Genomic DNA, 22,510 nt, shown 5'->3' with positions numbered 1-22,510 from the left:
GAAGAGCCTGCCCACTCTACAGCTCTATTATATATTTGTAGACTAGTCTGGTTCCAGGGCAAAAGCAAAAAAGTATCTGCATTATTTTTAAATCATTAATTTATCTGCTTTTATTTCTTTTGCTGCTGTTGTTGTTGCTCATATTATACACAGAGTCTGGCCATTTGGGTATGTAGATAGATCTTGGAAAGCTTAGCGCTGCTGTCCAACACAGCCTCTGCCTGGCTGAGGGAAAAGGAGATACTTAGGAAGATGCAAGTCTTTCAAAGGACACTTAATCACACGAGTCACTTCAGGTGGGTGAGAGCAGAGCAAATCCATGCTTTTGCTAATGCTCTTCTTTCCAGCTCTGTGTTGTCGGCTGGTTGAAAAACTGCTGTCTCCTACAGGAGGCATCGTTGGGCGTAACTTGTGTGACTGCCAGATGTACCTTGGGATAGCCCAGAAGTCATTAGACCTATTCTATCCAACCAGTTTTAGCCTTTTTTTAAGTTTTTATTCTTTTATTATCAAAAAAGTAGACTTCTCTCATGTCTGCAACCTCAGAGGAAGTAGGCTCAAATCCGTTTCTCCACTTGGAGCCCAGCAAAGGGTTTTGCCTGCTTTATTTGCACGTGTGGACATCGTAGACTCGTATGCACTCCTGACAGCGGACGTAGCAGCACCAGTGGAAGATACAGTGGCACTTCTCTTTCCGTTTCTCAGTCCTTGTATTGTGCCCGCGGCCGCAGCACAAAAGGTCGCAACCATCAATCCCATGGGAAGTGACATTACAGATCCTGTCACGGGTCCCAAAGGAACCTGTCTCAGGGTTGGGCTCACAAAAGTTTGGTGAGTTCTCATAGTAAACCAGGTCCTTCTCAGTTGGAGCCTTGAAGAAGTTGTATTTGGGCCTGAGGGTCTCGACCCAGCCACGGGATTCTCGATGCTTTTCCACCACCATTTCAGAAGCGCTATCGTACTTGTCCTTGAGGTAGTCACCGATGACCCTGAAGTCTGGCTGAGACCACCAGCAGGTCTTCACCTCGCAGCTGCCTGAGAGACCGTGACATTTGCACTTAAGATGCATGAGTTCAATAATAGACTGCAAAAGAGCAGAGGAAAGGCAAAGAAGAAGACATTAGCCTGTAATCAAAACACATATTGCATTCTGCTATTTAGCCAGGATTTCCTAAAGAATTGCAGTGCTTTCATAGATATATTTACACGCTTGTGAACAAAAATCAGCTTATCCTCCAGTCAATGCCCTGCACAGATGCTGGGTCTAAGGCAGATAAAACCCCTGCAACTTGATTGTTTTCAGTGACTATCTCTAATTCCCACTCCAACTTTAAGCATCTACCAAGTGCTTTCACCAAGGGATGAAGAGATTTCTGTGCATACTGACTTCTACCTTATCCATGTTCATGTGTGAATATTGCAGTACTATTGCCCAAGAACACAATTCAGACATATCTAGGCAGAGAAGTGAAGAACACACAAACTTACTAAAACAATGTCTTTGTAAATGAAATATACAGCTATTCCACTGGAAATTAAACAAATATGATACATACTCATTATCTAGCACAGAATTCTATCTTTTACATATGTTTCGTGTTTACTTAAGCAAACAAGGTTCTAGCCTTGCTGCAGCTATGTTCAGAAACCTGAAAAGTACTGTATTTTTATTTTTAAGCCAGGCTTATGATTTTTCTAAAACCATTGAAAAGAAAAAAAAAAATAGCAACCCAACTTTTGATTTTGAAAGGCTTAGACTTCAACATAAAACACTGTCCTGGAATAAATGGAAAGTTGATTATTGATCCCAAAAGTTTGATATTCACTTTTAACTCTTATGAAATTAGTCTAAAGGTTTCTAGAGGTGTTGCCCTCCAGTATTCTGAGGTGGGAGACAGCCTTATGCAACTTACTTGATAATCTGCATTTTCAGACTGATCAGCAAATTTCCGGGTACGTGAACAGACTAGTGCCAGCCTGAGTCCAAAAGATTTGCCATGAATCAGCACCTTGGTGTTCACCAGGTGCTTTCCTGTGTTATTTACGGAGTATCACCCGCCGCAAAGGAGGTTGTAATTAGCGATGAGAGAGAACCACAAAATGTTTGGTTCATATAATCATGCTGAACTTAATCAAAGCTTCTGGCGTAGTGGTAGGGTTTGAGTTCATATGGGAACTAATATGAAACATTGCCTATGGCTCAGGTTTAGCTGGAAACACTTGAGTATGGAGGCCTGGAAGAACTACCCCATGAGTGCTGGCACGGTGAGGGTGGAAAACACTAGTGCTTTATAAAACAGTAGGATTTCAGATAATGGTGTGACATCTGCTCTCTAATCTTTGACATCTGTAAAATGCCCCAAAATAACTCAGTGTCAAGTAACAAGACTTACAGTAAAAAGACCTCTACAGGCCTGTGATCACAGGGACATTTGCTCAAAGCTCAATTTTTCCAAGGATTCTCACTTTAAGGCAAATCCCTCCTTTCCACTCTATCCAGCTTCTCCACAGTCCTTTTTGCCTCATGTTTCCTAGCACATGTGGTGGCTTTGCTATAGCTCACTGCACAGTCATATGTCCTCCTAGATATGTGTAAGGCCTTCTGCTGAGGGAACAAGACCATATTAATCTCTTCTGATTACAGTGAGGGTATCTTTTTTCCACTGAGGGATAAGCTATCTCAAGTTTACTACATGAGAAAAAAAGCTGTTATCTCAGAGAAGCTGCAGCATGGTCTCCATTAGCAAGAGGTTTGTGGTTCACAAATTATTTCCCATAGATTATGTTCTTCTGGCATTTACAGGCTATTCTTGAGATGAAAAAGAGAATGTTCTCTTGTTGGGATTGTTCCACCTTACGGAAAAGATTCACTATGTACGAGGCAGTCACTGAGATGAGTGCAAGATTTTGTGCTTTCTGTTCCCTTATATATTTTGTTCCATGACTGAAGGGAAAACACATTAGCTGGCTTTGGGGTATGGTCCGAGTTTAATCAGGAGGTACCAGAGCCGCATTGCCTCTCATTTTCTTTAAAAATTCCCTGGGAAATAGAACAGTGCCGAGAAGAGACGTGGTGGGAAGTGCTCTCCTGCTCTTCCCCACCCTCAACCCTACAGAGCAGAGTGGTGATCCCTGGGGAATGGACAGTTGCACTCAAGCTAGGATTCACGTGCCCAAACACATACATCTAATGCCATTTGTGAGCTCCAGGGGTCTCTAAGTCATCAGTCCCAAGATGGCAGAGGACTACAGGAGACACAGTCTTTCCCAGTAGCAGCCCAAGGACAGGCTGGATACTTCAGGGTATCTCAGTTTATACTAAAACGCATTTGCTTAAGCAGCTGAATCCTCCCCATAAACCCTGGTCCATCTCTCTTAAACTTCAGATGTCTACAGTACAGACATCTCTGGCTGTACAGCTCACCTTCTTCCTACAGCCAATGGAGGGGAAGAGGCACAGTTAGGGCATCATTAACTGAGCTATTTATTTCAAATGTCTTCTTCAAGCTGGGATGAAATCCCATCCTAGACTTGTCTGTCTTGATCCATTCTCTGTAAAAGAGGTCTGGACAACTGACTCCAAGGTAGACATTTACATCCAGGTGGGTGAATTTACTTACAGCTTTCATAGATCAGGTACATTGATCACCGCCCTGATGAGAACTATCACAGGGCAGGTATCATCGTTTCATGCTGTAAAACTGCCCAGATTTATGTTTGATTATTCCCCTCAGTTCCCTCCCACTGTTCATTATGGCAGGTAAGAAAAGATTAAAGGGAGATCGAGAAAGGTGAAACTAAATGTCCTTACAGTCCTTCCAGCTTCGTTGTTGTGCCTGTTCATGGCTGACCGAGCGTCTGGTCTGTTCTCTCGGGCATCCGCAAACTCCCGAGACACCATGCTTCCAAACTCCACGTCCTCGCTGCAGCCCCCCCATTTCCAGCCTTCCCCAGGAGAGCCCTTGTGGCGGGTGTCACAGCCGCAGATGGTGGCCGAGCCCTCGGCGCAGGATCTGGTCACCGCGAAAGCCACTCCAGCAGAGGCAATGGCATGGACAAAGGCTGATTCCCTGGTAGCTGCGAAAGAGAGAAATCAATGAATAGTGGCCGGCGAAGGGACCACGCGTGGCTTTGACCAGCCCTGTGAACACCTTCTCTCAAGGGCATGGCAGAAGGTCAAGAAACTTTCCTTTTCCCTGTGGTCCTGCTTGGACCTACTGCAAGGACATTTTCTTACACTAGGAAATAAGCTCCTGTGTAGACAGGACTAGGCTTGATTTAAGGCCACTGAGGTCAGCCAAGAAGTTTTGATTAAGGTCATCCTAAGGTCTTAGGATAGGGTCATGACAAAACAAAAACCTGGGTTTCTGGTGGCATATAGAATATACTATATGCTACTTTGTAGGTAATGCACCACATAGCCATACCTTGAACTGCAGTCTTGGCTTCAGAGGCATTGAATTTGGGCTATGTTCCCATAACATGGAAAATGCAGGTTTGCACTTAATGATAGCCTCCACTCTTAGTGGTGGGACCAGCACCAGGTAAAGTACCTCCTCCTCCCTCGACTGGGAGAGCTGCTCATGGCTGGAAGGTAGGAAAATGCCAGCATGGCCAGATACTCCCCAGTCTTCGCTATGTAAACTAAACATTATCCCCACCCTCCATCCTGAGGCCATTTTCTTTTTCCTAGGCTGTCTAGCTCACTTAGAGACAGTGTCCAATATATGGTATCTCGCATCTATCCAAAGTTTTGCTCACTTACCTAATTAAGGCCCCTGCCAAGGGGACTGGAAATGAACTTTCCTTTTCTACCCATTGCCTCAGGATGGTAGGTGGGATCAGCCAAAAGATGTCATGGGTAGGGACTGAGGAGCCTTAGTCTCGGTGGAGACTTTCCTTCATAGACTTTCATCCTAGCTGGAGCTGGGTGGGGAAGGGCAGCTCGGCATTAGCCTGGCTTTCCTGGATGCCAGTGCTTTTTCTACACTGTGTCAAAATGAAACCCGAGCATTTAAAACTGCTTTGCAAATGAGGAATATACAAAAATATCAGGGTTTATCTCCCCCCCTCCTCCCCCTGCCCAGTTTTAGTCTCATTATGTTTCTTCACTAGCTAGAAATGACCCTGGAATTCAACACCATGCCTCAGAAAACTTGCAATGCTTTTTGGCTTCAGCAAAATGGCATTTTTATCATAAACAGGGCTATTCTCAAACCCTTGAGGCAATTCTAAGAAGACAAAATGATTTTGATAACTGGCCCCCTAAACCTCCTATAGCATTCCCTGCACGAGCTCACCTCGTGCCTATAGACCAGTTAGCCAAGAAAGCATGTTGTCTCTGATAACCTTTCAGATAATTAGGCAAGGACAGTGTTGAAATATGAATGGATCCAGAAAGGTAGAAGGTCAGGTTTTTAGTTGATGTAGCTTCACCAGCTTCTACTGAGCTTTGCATCAGCTGACGAGGTGCCTACTCAAAACCACCCAAACCTTCTCTGCACCATATTTTGCTGATCTGAGCTTTCCCCAGGCATTTTGGCTTAATCTTCACTTTCTAGATGCTTCCAGGCTTTACTAACGCAGAGAGAGTTTAATATGCCAAGCGAAAAAGCCAACATGTTCTTGGGGAGAAATCAAAACTGCATGCTTGCAGAGCAGTCCCGGCTGGATTGAAGGCTTAAGCAAGAACTTGTGCAGCACCGCTTTGCTTTGGGAAGACTACCAAATACAACAATATGCAAATCAAATAATGTGCATGAACTTACAAGCCGAAGGTATGAGCAATGTCCTGGAACGTGTTGTCAATGCGCATCGTGAGGTTAGTAAGTCACTGAGGGCTAGAACCGAAAAAGGAAAATGCAGGAACCCTCAGTTCCACAATGTGATTTTGAAAACCCCTTGTTCAGCATCTGTCCAGCCTGGAGGATCCCAGCGTCCTGCAAATGGTGACCATGCAGTTCCTGAGCTGTGTGAAAGCTCAGCTTTTGAGAATGAACAGATAAGTCGAGTTCTAACAGGACTGGGGACTTGGCATCTTGCACTTGCCCAAGCCCAGATAGGATCCAGAAACCAAATCCTGGGGGTGGGGAGCTTTGTATGATGTCTCCAAGGACATTGATGACCAGCCCCAGGGTCTGTGAAATGCAAGGGCTTCTCGTAGAAGCCGGTCAGATAAGCTGGTGGGTTGAATGCCATTACCCTCTGTTAGGGAGGTGGAGGGTATAGAGCCTGACCGGGGAATACCTGACACACCTTCCACCTCCTCCCATTGTGGCCTAACTAATCTTGAAACCCTCTGACATGCTGCTGTGCCGCGGACTGGAGAGGAAGATGATAATTCTTCTTCTTCTTCCCCCTTCTATCTGACAGCTGTAGGGGCTAAAGCATCTTGCTTGGGTAGGTTAGCTCTCACCTCCTGGGAATCACCCCTTCCTCTGCTCAGGAGGAGAGACCTGATCCAGGCCTTTGGCTGTTTGGGAAGGTGCTGTAGGTGCTGAACTGATGTTTGCAAACGCCACGGAGAACCCCTGTGCCTTGCCGTGCTGGGACTGAAAAGAAAGCATCTACATCCCTGGCGTCTGTGCAGAGAACCTTCTCCTGTGTGGGTATGAGAGGGGTGGCCTTGGCTTAGGAGTCCACAGGTCATGGGTTTCACCCCCCTGGGCTTCAGCAGGAGCCACTAGCTCAGAACAGAGGTGCTTCTCTGTGCATACAGGTGCAGAGCTTACCAAAACCCAGGGAGCTTCAGGCAATGCAGCCAGAGGGTCTGCAGATTTTCTGCATTTGCCAGGACTTGGTTGCAGCTGAGGAAGGAGTTACAGGAGGACAGCTTTAGTTGCAGATCCCCAGTCCTAAATCCCAGGTCCGTTACCTAAACTCCCACTGTCCTCACTGAAAGCCTACAGCTCCAGGAGGGTATTGATAGGATTTGCCTTAAGAAGCACCGATTATACTCAGCTCTCCTCTTCCCAGAAGGAGCCCGATGCCTTTTACAGCCTGTATACTCCGCAATCACTCCCCTGCTTTTGAAATGCAGCCACCCCAGGGGTGGAGTGCAGCCACCACTTAACTGCACACAACAGGAAGCAAATAGCATTGTATCTGATCGTAACTACCTGGGGAATGTAGGCAGGCAGAGCAAAGAACCTGAGATCTGGCCCCGGGCACTGAGGTTAGGAGTTTGTCTCTTGAGAAAGTTGCAGCCGATCTCTTAATGACTCCATGAAATTAGGGCACTGGGTTTACATCTCCTACCCCTAACTTAAGGCACCGAGTTCAATATTGACGCAGATGGAAGAGTGCCATCCCGTGATTCACGTCCTGCCACCTCCTAAGTTATAGGACTGTCCTCGGATTACTAAGCAGACCTGACCCGGCCGAGCTCTGAAGAGCTCCCCAGGTTGTAGCCAGAGGCGGTGTGGCTGCAGGAATGGAGAAGGAGTGTATAGAGATACAGATAAGCAGAAGGAAAGCATGCACTTGTAATGGAAATGAGGGGTTATTAAGGTGCCATATAAAAATGCAAGAGACTTAGCAAAGATAACAGGAAAGTGCAGTATATTTGTCAGGTCGCCTCATTCCTCTCTGGGTGGTTCTGGTAGCAGGAGACAAGCAGCTCATTATGACTTGAAGAGACCTTCTGGAAAGTCATCTGGCAAGAGAAGGTTAATAGGGACTAATACCTCATGGGGATGGTGACTTAAGAGCATTTCAACCACTTTGTTTTCAGTGCAGCACAAGGTCACCAAAGCTCTGGCTTCAGCTTGTTTAATTCCTGCCTGCTCCCGAGTTTCCCTGCAGGGCTTGGAGACATGGATGGCCGGTGCTTCAAGGTACCCTGCTCTGGACCCTTTTTTGGGGGGTTGGCTATCAGTGAAAAAGGTGCTGAGACTTACAGAGGGCCTTTAGGGATGCTTTGTAGCTGCCCACTAATGCAGAGGTCTCCAAGTCACCGGTCGCTGCTGGACGTTGTTTCCTAAGGAGCTCTGCCTGTGAAGGTGAGAGCCTGAATGTCCTGTGCAAAACACCTCTGACCACCCTATCTCAGCAGCAGAAGCATCTCGGGATGCAAAAAGACACGGCCAAGCAGCATCAATATGGGAATTCAGAGGCCTGAGGATGAGGTGACCTAAGATTTTATTTCCTGCTTTCGCAGGGCTTTTTTATGTGATTTTGGGCAAATCCTTTAGTCAATCCGTGCTTCTGCTTCCTCCTCCATACATCTGAGGACAATCCCGCTTATCTCCTCAGGACCCTGCAATGTTCAATTCAGTGATGTCTTCAGAATTGTGGCCAGAAGGTGTTGGAGCCAAACAGAGGGTCACCAAGTTGTGGGAGGAGGAAGGCAACTGAATAACCACATAAATATCTGAACTGTCTAATGTATGAAACCCGCTCTCATGTGTTCTTCTGCCCAGACAGTGACTTATTTTCCCTGAATCTTTCTCTGAATGACTAAATGATTAACCCCAGGTCAGGTAGATATCCCAGATACGTGGGAGGAAGGACTATGTAGAAGGATGAACATAATGGTCTATTTTGGTCTTAAAAAGCTACAGTCCCTTTTTACCACCTTTGTGCCATAGTGCTGAGCCCTGTTGTTGACAGCCTAAATCTTTCCTTCCTCCCTGCACAGTGGCCGGCTGGTAACAGCAGGTTCCTGGGATGGGGCAATGCAACCCACCTTCAGATGTGATGGGAGCTGAAGCTGCAAGTCCTGTGTCCTGGACCACAGTTTGAAGAACTGGGTGCTATTTTAGAAAGGGAGCACTGCTGTTGCCACTGACTGCTCTTTAAAAGAAAGCAGGGAGATCTGTGCAGCCTTAGAAAGAAAAGAAAGAGAGAAAGACAGAAAAGAAGAAGGGAAGAAGGAAAGAAGGAAAGAAGGAAAGAAAGAAGGAAGAAAGGAAAGAAAGAAGGAAGAAAGGAAAGAAAGAAAGAGAAAGAAACTAAAAAAGAAAAAAGAAATAAAGGAAGGGAGGCAGGAAGGAAGGAAGATGTCTTGCTTGAGGTTGTTCTGGGCTGTACATCTCGCAAGGAAGGAAGCAGACCTCTGCAGCTGGAGAGCAGATAGCCAAGCAGTAGACATGGACCCTGCTTTAAGCGTTTTCCACTCAGCGTGCCACTTTTCTAGATGGTCCTCCTGAAGGTGTGGAAGCTCCTTTCCAAAGGGAACCTTGATGTCTCCAGGACAGCTACTGACTCTGCTCTGTGGAGACGAACTTTCCATGCCAACAACCCTTTACTGCCCAGGACCTTGTCACCACCCTTTTTGAAACATGGCCCTTGGAGTGAAACACTGACTTAATGCCTTTTGGGGCTGGATAATCTATAAACAAAATAGGGAAAAAATAGAATTGTCCCAGATTGCTCCTGGAGATGTATGAAAGTGAAAGAAAGAGTTCTTACATCTTAGCCCCCCTCCCAGCCACCATGTCTACTCCTGAATAGAGGATCCTAATCCTTGTTCCACACCAGGAAAGACACTGCAATGGTGTGGCTGCAAGCCTTGAATTTCTGACACCGCAGACTTCGTGAGTGCTCTTGGGAGACTCACTTAGCAACTGGGGTAAAATGGAGAAAATATCTTATCTGCTTAGCAGGACTGTGGAGAGGAGACATGCTGATTTCTCTGAGCTTCGTTTTTCAAAGCTAAAAGACAAGAGAAAGCTACCGGTTGTGTCAGCTACTTGAGACACTTAGACACCCATCTCAGAAGATACAAAGTCTTTCCAACCTTTGTCTGGTAGGGCATGTACCCAGGCAGTGTGAGAAAGGGTTTCAGTTCCCGCCTTGGCTGGAGGGGATACAAACCCACAGCTGTCACGTTAGGATTTGCACAACAGTTGACACTACATTGACTCTGGATTTAAAAAAAAAAAAAAAAAAAAATCTAAATAAACCCCAAGAACCAAGAAACTGGAAATAAAACTGGGGGCAGACTAGTGCTTTTGGTATTTGGAGTCAGCAGAGCCCTGCCTCTTACACCGGGGGACTGTCCTAACAGCTCAATTTCCCCCTGATTACTGCGGTTGGGGTCCTTCTTGCAGGTTAGACATCATGGGGATCGCAGAGGAGGAAGGTGTTGTCCAATGGAGGAAGGTGGTGAGGAATTTGTGAAGTGAGCTTTGAGAGTTTTGGAAGCCCAGTCTTTGACTCCAGTGAGGTGAATTTTTGACTGTAGTACAGAGAGGACTACCCAGCTGCTATCAGCACACCGTGGTTTCCTCCTCGAATCCCTCAAGAGACCCCCCTTACCTAGATGTGGGAGGAGAGCTGTGCCGTTCTGTTGTGGGAAGGGACACCCATAAACACCTCCATGGTGAAAGCTAAACCAGAAGGGCTTGAATGAAAGGCCATGTTGCACCACTTTGGATGTAAAAGGATGCCAGAAAAGATTAATACCAAATGCTCCTCACCGTGGATGCAGGAGCTAAAGCACCAATGGTGTAAAAGTCAGCGCCTGCTCCTCATTTGAAGCCAAAGCTGGAGGAAGGCTTCATCTCTGAAGGGTACTGCTCAGAGCTGCCTCGAGCCAAAGCCTCATCAGTTGTTAAGCAGATGGCGATCCCCAGGAGAAGCGGATTTCTTTAGGCTCACACTGACAGCCTTGCAGGCACAGCTACTTTCTGAATAGCAGAAGTGAAATCCAACGGGACTGGTGAGTCAGAGCTCACAGGAGCTGCAAAAACATATGCAGACGTCACTATTGGCTTATACTAACATGAATGGCATTGCCTGCTGGCCCTGAAATTTGTGTGCAGGATAAGAAAGGACCACCGGCAGCAATGCAGCCTTGCTTGTCCCAGATACCAGCAGAAGATACCGCAGTCCCTCAGCCCACCTGGCCTCTGTGCTAAACTTGCCAACCAGACGATCCCTCAGAGCCAAAACCTGAGTGTTCAGGACACAGGGATGTTGTCCCCCACCTTACGATGCTCTTTGTACCAAAGGGGGCTTATAAGAAAGATGGGGACAGACATTTTAGTGAGGCCTATAATGATATGCCAAGGGGTAATGTTTTTTTAAACTAAAAGAGGGTAGATTCAGACTAGATATAAGGAAGACATTTTTTATGATGAGGGTGCTGAAATGCTGAAGCAGGTCACCCAGAGAGGTGGTAGATACCCCATCCCTGGAAACATTCAAGGTCAGGTTGGACGGGGCTCTAAGCAACCTGGTCTAATTGAAAATGTCCCTGCTCATCGCAGGGGGGTTGGACTAGATGACCTTTAAAGGTCCTTTCCACCCCAAAACATTCTATGGTTCTATGGTTCTTAGAAATGAAGGGTCACATCTCAGAGAGCAGGACATATTTCTCCCCAGGGAAAGGAGGAGGGAAGGTGGGAAAAAAAATGTTAAAAGGCTTTTATTTTTTTTTTTTTTTATGATCACAAAGAAGCAAATCGTTTGCCAATCAGAACTATTAAATATTGGCATGGCACCAGGTGAAGATGGAGAACAGGGAACCCCTTGGCACATGCCAGCTGACAGATCCATCCGTGCTGTAGAGACAGTGCCCAAGTGCTGGAGGGGAACAAGCGTTGTTCCCATAGTAGAGGAGGAGGAGGAGGAGGATCACAGAGGTGTCACGGCTGCTGTGAGCCTGACATTGCTTGTGGGGAAAATACTGGGAACGTTGGAAACAAAATATTGGCTCTCACGGCCTTGGAGGCAGGCGAGCTTCAGTTTCACCACATTCCTCTTGATTGTAGCAATAGAGGATCCCATATCAGATAAACCAACTGAAAGGGTTTTACATAAGCTGTCTGGCTCAGCCTCAAGCTTCCTTCAGCTCCTCTCCAGAGAGGTCCCTGTTTCCAGCGTTCATATTTCCCCTGACCCATCCTCACCAACCTCAACACGTTGGTCTCCTGCAACAGCATCTCCTGGCCTGGCACCGAAGGCTCCTCAATTACCCCCTTACCCCTTAAAAGGGGATCCTTGTGCCACGCTTGCTGTTTGCTTTCGAAGATGCACCTTCTACCCATTAGGAAAGGTGGAGAGGAGCAAGTCGTGGCCGTGGATGTGCTCAACACAAGGACTATACAAGGAGGGGACAAGCCAGGCTTCCTGGTGGGAGGGTGAATGATTCCACAGAGCACATTCCCAAATTGGACAGCACACGCTGTGTTCATACTAGGTATATTGGAAAATGCTTTAGGAAGTCAAAGCTTTAGGAAGAGATCCTGAGCGTCTTTAAAGCTTTCATTTCTTTACTTGGTGTCACTCCCAAGTCTAAACACCAAGCAGCCAAGTGCCCTGGCTCTGATTTTCGGCTCAATCACAGCTGCATCAGTCGGGAAGTCCTTGTTGTTACTCTGAGAAGACTCTGGAGGCTTTAAGAAGATCAGAGCCGGGTGGCTGCCTCACCCAGTGGGCTACAAATGCTGCACAAGGTGGATTGTGGATATGAGCAACTCCGAAATTCTGCCTCAGTTTCCCCATTTGCAAAAATGGACAAAATTCATGTATCGTGGCACAAAAACCCCACTTGTAAATTCATGCAATTGATGATCACTATTGACTGACACCACAGACCACGTCTGGCATACTGTCCATAGAGGACAGAGACAGAAAGCTCAGCTTACACTCTATAGCCTAAGCTTTGGGCATCCTTTCAGCCTACAACGTTACAGAGGAGAAGGGCAAAAGGGAGGACTTTTCTCCTCACCCAGTACTGCATGATGCCTTATTCCCTTAGGAGTGATGCTTATGCCTCCATGACAACATCAGTACCTCGAGCTGAGCTGTGTGGACACGGGTACTTTCTTATCAGCACCTCATCTGGGCTTAGAGCCATTATAGGTCTCGGCAGTAGTTCCAGGACTCTCCAGAGAGGCTCTGATTTGCACAGAGAAGACATGTCCAGAGCTATATAAACCCGCATCAATCTTGTCCAGAAGGGCATGATTGCATTGGATCCTTCAGACGAGAGCAAAGCCAAAATCATTGCCTGGGATCCCTTGGATGCAGAAGGATCACTGAGTCCATTCCTCCAAGATCTGTTTGTAAGACTACAGTCTCAGTGTAGATTTACAGACTGACCTGGATGATTTGGAGCCATACACCAACGAAACCCAAACACCGGCTGCCTTTTGCTAGTGTGTAGGTTTGTCTCAATTCCCCTTGTCTTCAGCAGCGTTTCCCAAGTGGGTTTATCTCCAAGCCTGGGGAAGCCTGCTTTGCAAAACCAGCAGTCCTCGGGGGCTGCAGGTAATTGAGGCTTTCAGGTCTAACCCTGAAATGGGGTGGCTCCAAGAGCAGATGCAGCGGTGGGAGAAATGTAACTTCAGAGCAACCCACGCTGCAGTGAGTGATGCCAGCCAGGAGCTGCCCCGCAGATCCGTGCTGGGCTCTGCGTGGTGCCCCAGCCTATGCCCTTCTTCACAGAGAGCCATGCCAACTCCATGCCCAGCTGATTCTGCACTGTTTCTCATCAAAATCCAGCTCCGGGGTTTGTTTGACTTTTTTATCCTTTTAAAAATCAGGCCCCTAAATGCAAAGACTTATGCAAATGTGAAGCATAATAACAAGAAGCTAACCACACTTTTGCATATCTTAAAGGAAAGGTTAGGTTTGGGTCCCATCTGTGTTTTGAACGAAGTTCTGATTGAGTTCTTGTTTCCTCTGAACCAGCGTGCTAGTGTCAACACATCCCTGGGAAGATGAAAGGCCGTAAAAAGACATTTGATCAGATTAGCTGTGATTCAGATCATTGGAGGGAAATTATTAAATGGGCAATTCCTGCCAGGGAACATGAAGGCGATACAGATAAGAGTGAATGTTGGATTGAAGGAGGTTGGATTAACACAGCTTGTAAAATCCTGAAGGCCAAGTTCCCCTAAACCATCTGAACAACGGGGTATTTTCTTTCTTTTTTTTTTTTTTTTTTTTTACTTTTTTTTTCTGCTGGTTTCTTATGGTTATCATTGCACCCAGCACAACAGAGCTGCGACCTCCAGCGCGGTGCTCACCCTTCCAAACTTTTCAGGCTCTACCTGTTTCAGGTAAAGCCAGATCGGCAGATGCCGGAGCAGCCCGGGAGCTTCGTGCGCGGCACTGGGAGCGGGACCGGTGCTCCCTGCCTCCCTCCAAACCCTCGTGTGAGCAGAGGGTGGGTCGAGGGCTGGAATGCTTTTGCTAATTAGCTACTGTCAAAATAACCCCAGGTGATCGCAGGTAACCAGACCCCCAAGATAGGCAAATCAGCAGGACGGTCTGGTATCAGTAACCCAAGTCTGATACCTGCAAAGCAAACATCCCTCTATCTCTCTCTCTATCGCCCTATCTCTCTGTCGATCTAATCATTACCATGTATGTCTCCCTACCTACCCTGCTTAATGCAAGCACGTTTTATCTGTCTTTCTGTTGGCTTGGTCATGTGTGAAACACTCGGCGTCTGACCCCCCCCTCCCCTCCCGCTGTCCCATAAATGCCTTCTTCTGAATATTTCATCGTCGTCTCGAGTCCTGAAACAGCACGGTCCTCTCGGTCCTTCGAACCGCCTCAAATTACCCCGACCCCTCGTCTGCCCAAAGGCCCGATGTCCCTGGGAGGCTGTAGACAAAAGGAAGCTGTGTGCCAATTGGGGGTTATTAGCAGAGATACAGCGTGCTCATTGTGGCAGGACCGAGTCCTTCATGAAAGGGGAAGGCGGAAAAGGAGCGGGGAAGGACTGGGGTGAAATTCTCTGGGGTGCGTTCCAGGTTAAAGGATCATTGGGGTCCCTTCTGGCTTCGGAAAAAAAAGGCAAGAAAGAAAAAAAAAGGCAAGCCCCAAAGACTGCTATGCAAAACAGCCCCGCTGGTCTATAGGATACAGGGAAGAAAAAAAAAAAAATTGTATTCTGTTATCAGAAGCAACATGGTCGAACAAAAGGATCGCCTTCGCCCACCTGAGAATGGAATGTGAGGCTCCATTTCGCTGCTCTGATCGTATTTGACAGCCCCCCTCGAGACTGCCTGGTTGGTATGGCAAATCGTCCTTATTACCTGCTGGGGTGAATGAATCCCCCTTTGTGCTGGCACTGTCACGCTGCATTAGGTTGACAATGGCCCGAGATATTTTATATGAAATTTGCCCTCACTTGTGATTAGCCAGCACCAACTAAGTCATAGCAACCTAGAACTATGCATTGGCCGGGCCCCGTTGTCGGCCGAAAGGGAAATCCCTATTCAAATGGTTTAATAAAACAATCTAAAGGGCGTGTGAATCGTGAAAAGCATTTTCACTTTTCTCTTTAGCTTAATCTCATGGTCGCTGGGATATTGTGCTCTGAGCAGACCCCAGCAGGGTGTGGGCTAAGGTCCCCCATCAACTTCTTTTACAGCCTCCTTTTCTGCGAGTTAATGATATACCGGTGTGATTGCCTCCCGCAGCAAGAAGAAACACGCATTTGATGAAAAGGATGGACCTCCTAACACATCCTAAATGGCAACAATTTCTCATCCAAAGGTCACAGGTCATAACCTGGATTTTGAATCACCACCCAGATCTTTTTCAAAGCCCTGCTAAAGCTGGGGGATTCTGCAAGGCCATTTTACACACACACACACACACACACACACACACAGACACCGGCGTTATCTCCAGAGGTTCCTGCTCTGCTTGAGTCCTGAGTTTAGTGTTTGGAAACAATTGGATTTTCCCCTGGTTTTGGGCTACGGTTTGCTGCCTTTCACGTCCTCCCAACCCTGGGAAAAGCACAAGACAGAGGTGGGCAATGCAGAGGTGCGTGGTCTTTCTGCAAGGCACCTCCTGAGCATCCCCAGAGGGTCTCCCAAAGCTCAGAAGCTCCCAGGCTACAAGCAATACCCTTGGTTGAATCAGCAGCTGGCCCTTCATCCCAAACCTGCCACGCTCCTAGCCCCGAGCATCACCTCCAGCAAGGCTTCAAGGTCTCCAAACTCTCCCCACTCGCTTGCAGGTGCGGAAAAGCTCCCGCAGCGCTGACCCCCTCCATAAACGGTATCTCCCACGCGTGGGTGAGATGCAGCCGCAGAGATTTGGCTGTGGAGTGAGGTGGGAGGAGGGGGGAAGGAGAAGGGTAGGGTTCCCCTTTTGCAATTTTTGCTCCTCTTCCTCGCCCCGGCTGGGAAGCGGAGGAAGGTAGCGGCAGCGGGTGCAAGGCTAGCTGAAAGCCGGGTGCTCATCTTCATGTTTACCTAAACTGAGGAACGCTTTGTGTCTGCAAAAAATGAGGCTGGAAATCCCCGGGGAAACAAGCTCCCTCATGAACCTCCCGCAGCCGAGCTTCCAAGCGCAAACAAAAGGTGAAAGGGAAAGCAGCACTGGAACCTGTTTTGTTTTCCCCACTTTTCTTTCCTCTTCTCTATTTCCCCTGCTTCCCATCATGAAGCCTTGGGCCAGGTGAGGGGTTCCTCTGTCAGTTGTACATCAATATTCTCCCTTGATTTTTTCCCACCAGAGCCCAGCAAGAAGAACGGGACTGCCGGGAGCATGCACAATGAAAGCAGCCCCGGCTCTCACTAGGGACCCTTTTGGCTTTCGAAATCCATGCTAGCTTCTCCTAAAAGGTGTTCGTATGAGTTGTGGTATGTTTCCACTGCAGCTCTCCATGTAATTGTAAGCTATCTGGGGCAAGGAGTGATTTTATTATTATGTGCTTGTACAGTATTTAGCACAATGGGGCCCTGATCTCTGCTTGGGGCCTCAGAGTCTACTGTAATACAAATAATTAACCTTAATAGAGCTGGGAAAATATCTTAATAAAACCGTGGAATCAATTTGAGGCAATTAAGCAATTTTTCAGCTTGCAGAAGTTTTTGCTTTACAGGCTCAATTTGGAGAAGGGAGGGGGTTTTGGGTGCTGGGGGAACTGCAGGGAACTGCTCACCTCCCTGCAGCAGGCTTTGGCAATCTTTTTGGGTTTCAGTTTCACCCGGTTGGGGAGGCAGAAAAGTTTTATGCAGCTCCCAAAGCACAAAAGCCACTTTTTATAAATAGCTCGTGTGAGGAAGCATGGTTTGGAGGCTGGATCTGTGCTTCCTGAGGGAGAAGGCGCTCAGTCCTGAACAGCATGACTTTCAAACAGCTCATCTGCCCTGCCTCTGCCCCAGTTGCCCACCTGTGAAATGGAGAGCAGTCATTATCTTCCAGCTTTCTAATCCCAAGCACTTGAGGTCGCAGCTAGCTGCTAAAGCAATGGGGATTGCAGATCTATTTAGACAGAGAGAAATAAGAAAATTGCAAAGCCCTGGACACAGACTGGATGATTTACAAGCAATTATAAGTCAGCAGATAAGCTTTGGATGACAGATATTCTGATTATAGTTGAAGCTCTTGTATAATTTGCAAGCGGAAAAGGGAGCTAAATATATTGAACACTTGTTTAAAACTGTGTTCAGTTCTGTACTTGTCCATCACGGAGGGAGTGCATGTGAGGACATTACAGCAAGGAGCGCATCTTCTAAGGGTGGGTAAACTAACAAACCTACTGGCTCACCCAACCAAAAAGGTCACATCAAGAACTGAACTACTTTACCCTTTTCTGAAGGAAATAGCTCTACCCTCCACAAACACGTCTGCTGGTCAAGTGGGTGCAGACCCTGAACTTTGTCATGCGTAGATTTTTTATGGCCAAGCCTTTGCAGGAACTCTTATGACCAACAGTGATGTTCTAAGAGGCATTCTCTTAAATCTTTCAGTCCTAGGAAGACACAATCAGAATAATCATAACAGAAAAAGTGAAAAAAATAAAGATATCCCTCCATACACCATTGTGCATTGACACTCTGACTAAGACAAGTCTGTGAACTGGTGATCAGCCTGGTGTCTGTCCCAGACATGGAAAAATGAGTCCTAGTACTTAAAAATTGAAGAAAAGGATCTGCACCACAATGCTTTCAAAGTAGACCTCACCCTCTACTGCACATATGTCCTAATAACAGTTCATTTAACTACTATGAAGAGTTAGCCTGTCATCCTGCTGGACTGAAAATGTCATCAGTTTGATTTGGGAAGGCGAGCAAAAACATGCAAGGAGAATACTTGGCTAGGAGACTACCTGGCAATCTGTCACACCCAGAATATGACACAGAGCTTGAGTTCTTGGTGAATATAAGACCACAGAAATGAGATAAATGGAGATTTTTCTATGAGCTTCACTCAAATGATAGACAGGGGTTAAATAATAATAATATCAATAATAAAATAGCCATAACTTGTATCTACTGGTGATTTAAAACAGTGAAACTCTCACACACAGTGTCTACCTTGCCACCACCAATGTGAATGGGCTACTTGTCATGGACAAGCATCCACCCACGTGCCCATGCCCACACTGGTGAAGCCGGTGACATGCAGTTCTCATCCAGTGGCGTGTGCAAGTGCCACATGCTCTTACTGCAGGGACGAGTAGCTAGCTCAAGGAGTGAGCTGTCTTCAGCTGAAACATCCAACCTGAGTTAGGAGAATGGTCTGGGTTCTCTGATGCCCACCAAGAAGCTCTCAGACATGACGATTTCTGTTCCTCACTCAGCCATGCAGATTTTTGCACCAGTGACCCCAAAACAATTTCAAAATTGTGTATAGATGTTGTCAAGACTCAGTTCTCCTGCTGCTGCATGATCCTTCCCATAATCAGAACTGCAGCACAGTTGTTGTGGCATGAGATAGCTACTTGACCTCAAAAAAAACCCCCAAACCTGCTGTAGAAGCAAAGGATACCAAACACCTCCAGACAACTTTCTCAACCAGCCATCATTTGTATTCATAAGACAAGCCAATTTCATTAATCTGGTGCTTACCTTATTTTGCCCAGGTTTCTTAAACTCAAATAACGCCCACCTACCTAATTACAGAGATGCAGTTTTCTCGCCCAGCCCCGTGCCGTACGCTTGTCAGCCCTCGTGGTGAGCGGAGCTGGAATTGTGCAGAGATGCTCTCTCCTATGGAGATGATCTCTTCCAGTCTGAACTGCACAGGGGTTTTGCCCTCCCAGACAAGGAAAAGGATGGACACCCAGAATGTGAATAACCTCCAGGTAGGGGTTGGAGTCTCTCTGAAGAGAGACGGGGGCTGTGAGCGAGTAGGAAGAAGAGGCAGGTGCTGTGGGTTTTGATCCCGCTTCGATCTCTGTCTTTGGGTTCACCCATTTTAAGCCAAATGATAACATTTCCTTTGATGAAGCATTCCCTTCCTCAGGCTATATGTCATTACAGTATTTTTGCTTCTTCTCTTTCATATTGTGAGGCTTTTCCAGAGCTTTGCCAACCTGATTGCAAGAAAACTTGCAATTCCAGCTTATACTTCGCATTCTTGGTGCTTTTAATTCACCAAATGCCTGTTTGCTCTTTTGTCAGCCCTGCCTTCATATTTGACGACTGGACATGATGTTATTCCTGATTTTGCATCTGCTGTTCTGCTACAGGTTCTTAAAGAGCATCCATGCCCCATGGCTATGGGTGTGTGCACTCCAGAGTTGGTGGGAACAACTTATGGATCCTTATCCAGCATATTAACTTGGGGGGGGTGAGGAAGGGTGATGACCTGTTCTGCCTACACTGTCTTCAGTGACTTTAGTGGGAGTGGAAGGCATCTGCCAAACTGCTGGAGGAACCCAGTACCTTAAGGGTTTACTGACAGTGCACATCGCTTTCATCCCTGCCTATCTTACAGCAACTAAATCAAAGCTACACATCCTGCAGTCTCTTGGGATGGGAACTGCTAAAGATTCCTCTCTTGCTGTTAAATGTAAACTCCCTCGGTGGCAACACTGCTGCTGCCCTATGTAATGAGCGGGGATAGATGATATGTGAAGCGCAGGGAAAAAAAAAAATAAGAACAACCAAGAACCCTTAGGAAATGTCTTTGAAAATCAGTTACTGAATAAATCGGGTAAAGTAAAAAATATATTTTGGCCATCAGCAGAACAACATGGGGCCTGATTCTTGTCTTGGCCTGGTGTAAATCAGAATAACCTTTATATAATTCAGTGGGAGTGGCAAAAAGTTAAGCCAGCATAATTAGGGGTGCATCTTGGTATAGGAGTATTTTTCTCCTATGAAAATCTTACTTTCTCTACTGAGACACCTCACTTCTTGTTATTTTTCATGAAACTGATATCTAGATGGACTGGCAGGCTGAGCTCCTGCTCCAGAAAACCTTAAAAATCACAGATATCAGACTTGGACCTCTTACCCTTCTGCCCAAAGGCAGGATTCATTCTGCCTAAACTATCCCTGACAGATGTTTGTCTAACCTGTTCTCGAAAACCTCCCAGGTCGGAGCTCCCACCCCTTCCCCAGGCAATCTATCATGCTTCACTACCCTTACCGTTAGACCGCTCTTCCTAAAGTCTAGCCCCGGTACCCCAGCTGGGATTGAAGTGGACATGGAGGAGAACTTGTCAAATTAACCTGGGCAAACCAAAGGAGGAGGTGGAAGTGCAAGGGAGAGAGGAAAATGAAGTAATGCTGTGAAGTTGGGTAGCAGATCAGTGGCAGAGCTGGGAATAGAGCTCAGGTCCCTTGACTCCATGACTTATGCCTGCGTAAGCGAGGGAGTCCTTACCTTATTAATTCCACTGGGTACCTCGCCTTTCTCCTGGCTTTTTTTTCTATGCTCCCTCTTCTCACTCGCTTCCATCTCTCATGTTAATTTCCCTTGCCTTTCAGCATCTCACATGTGCCCTCAGAGGGAGAGGCTGTTGTAACATACGCAGTCTTCGACTGATTCATCCCTTTGCTTATACATGACTAACACTCATGCTATTTGTCTAACTATTTCGATTGATGTACATTTAATATGTAAAAATTTAATTAAAGTGTTATTCATAAAAAAATATCTGGGCCAATTTAATTTTTTTTTTAAATACCCCAAGGGAATATTTCAATTAGGGACTAAATGCCAGAAAACACTGTCAGATTTCAGGCCCCCCCCATCTCTAATCAAAGCAGCAGGTTTTGATATTATAAAGAAAAAGCCACCAAAACCGCAACAATATTTACAGGAATTCACTCTGCAGGTGCAGAGATCAGTCCTGAGAGAAGCTGAGAACTTCCAGCTTTCGGTGGAAACCAGTGGAAGTTAGTCTGAGGAGAAGCCAACTACGTACCCAGAGCCAGCTCCTTACCCAGTGGATCTGTGCTAATGTTCTGATTGGAGAATTTGCTGAATCTTTCTAATCAGCTTGGTCCTGCAACCTTTAATCATGCAAATGGTTCACGTCTTCAGTGCAGCTCCAGACTTGCCAGCAAAAAGGCTTGCAGGACTGAGTATGGCAAGGAGAATTGGGATTTGTGCTGGCAAAACAAAGTTTCTGACGGTTATGGGCCTGAAAATGAATCCCTCCAAATAGATGCTTCTCCCAAGTTAGCTGGGAGGAGTAAAAACTCTTGGGCTTGCCTGTTACATGGCCCAACAAGTCTCTTTAGTGGACAACGTCATTCAGGAGCTTAGCAGATATATTAGTATTTCCTGCTTCTAGATAGGCAGGGACTACAAAAATGAAGGCGTTAGACGGAAAACAAGGCCCCCAAACCCACGGCAAACGTCTGAATTTGTTTATCCTAAAAGGACCAACTTGGTTTGGGTCTTGGGAAAAGGCTGAGATCAAATCACCCAGTCTTCAGTTTAGCATCATCCAGACCTGATTCACAACCTCGGTCAGAAAGTTCGGTCTCCAGCAATTTCAGGTAACTGTGTAATAGTGGTTCAGTTCAAAAGTCTGCCCAGGCCAACTCCCCACAACAAGGCTGGGTGTGTTACGCACAGTGGGTGGTATAATACCGAGGAAACAGAAGCCTTGCGTGACTCAGGACGCGGTGCCACGCCAGTCCGTGCTGATGGTGGCCCTTGGCCTCCCTATTCCTTCCCAGCCTCCTGTCACCCACCACAAGCCACAAAAACTTGTGCCCCCTAACACTCCCAGTGCTCCCTAACAAACTTCAGCCTTTCAGCATGAAACAGCAAAGCCTCAAGAGCAGCAATGACCAAAATGTTCAGTCACCCCCATCCCGAGTAGACACCTTCACCCCAAAACTTCAGCCTCTCCATGGCTAACATCTGCCTACAGGTTTTTGAGATGTTTCCAAGGCTTTTCAAGACCTGTTAAGGTCTTGAAAGACCTCACTGTCATTCCAGTGCAAAGGAGCTGCAGAAACCTCAGAATTTCCCTCAAACTGGAGTGCCTATTTCCTACCTACACCAAGGAAGTCACAGCTGCCATGAGGCCAATGGAAATGCTGCGCATGACATGTAAGGAGCGGTCCCCAAACTCTCTAGCAAAAGGCTCTGGATGAGTAATGAGATTCATTCTTGAGGAAGATCTCGAAGCCCATCTAACCCAAGTCTTCATTTCAGGCATTTTTATGAGGTCATTGCAAAGACTCAGTCATTTATGTCTTCAGAGGGAGATAGTAGGGTACCTGATGTATGTGTCGGTACGTGATTTACCTCCATGGAGCAGTAGCCTTGCAGTGCACACACAAGAGCTGTTAGATATGCTAATATGCGAGCACAGCCCTCATCTTGAAATCTTAAG

General features: G+C 46.7%; 1 protein-coding gene across 1 annotated transcript in view; it reads right to left on the bottom strand.

The window, feature by feature from the left end:
- Nucleotides 1–524: 524 nt before the first annotated feature.
- Nucleotides 525–22,510, bottom strand: part of WNT3A (Wnt family member 3A) — an 87,006-nt gene continuing 65,020 nt past the window's right edge. The window contains exons 3-4 of the mRNA XM_075043817.1: nt 3,812–4,077; nt 525–1,084 (exon numbers count right to left, since the gene is read on the bottom strand). Of these exons, the coding sequence (XP_074899918.1) occupies nt 605–1,084; nt 3,812–4,077 (746 nt within the window). The 3' untranslated portion in view covers nt 525–604. The remainder of the gene's footprint in view (nt 1,085–3,811; nt 4,078–22,510) is intronic.

This window comes from Buteo buteo, chromosome 2 (assembly GCF_964188355.1).
Source record: "Buteo buteo chromosome 2, bButBut1.hap1.1, whole genome shotgun sequence".
NCBI classification, from domain to species: domain Eukaryota; kingdom Metazoa; phylum Chordata; class Aves; order Accipitriformes; family Accipitridae; genus Buteo; species Buteo buteo.
The sequence above is the reverse complement of the archived record's forward strand: the minus strand, read 5'-3'. Positions and strand labels throughout refer to the sequence as shown.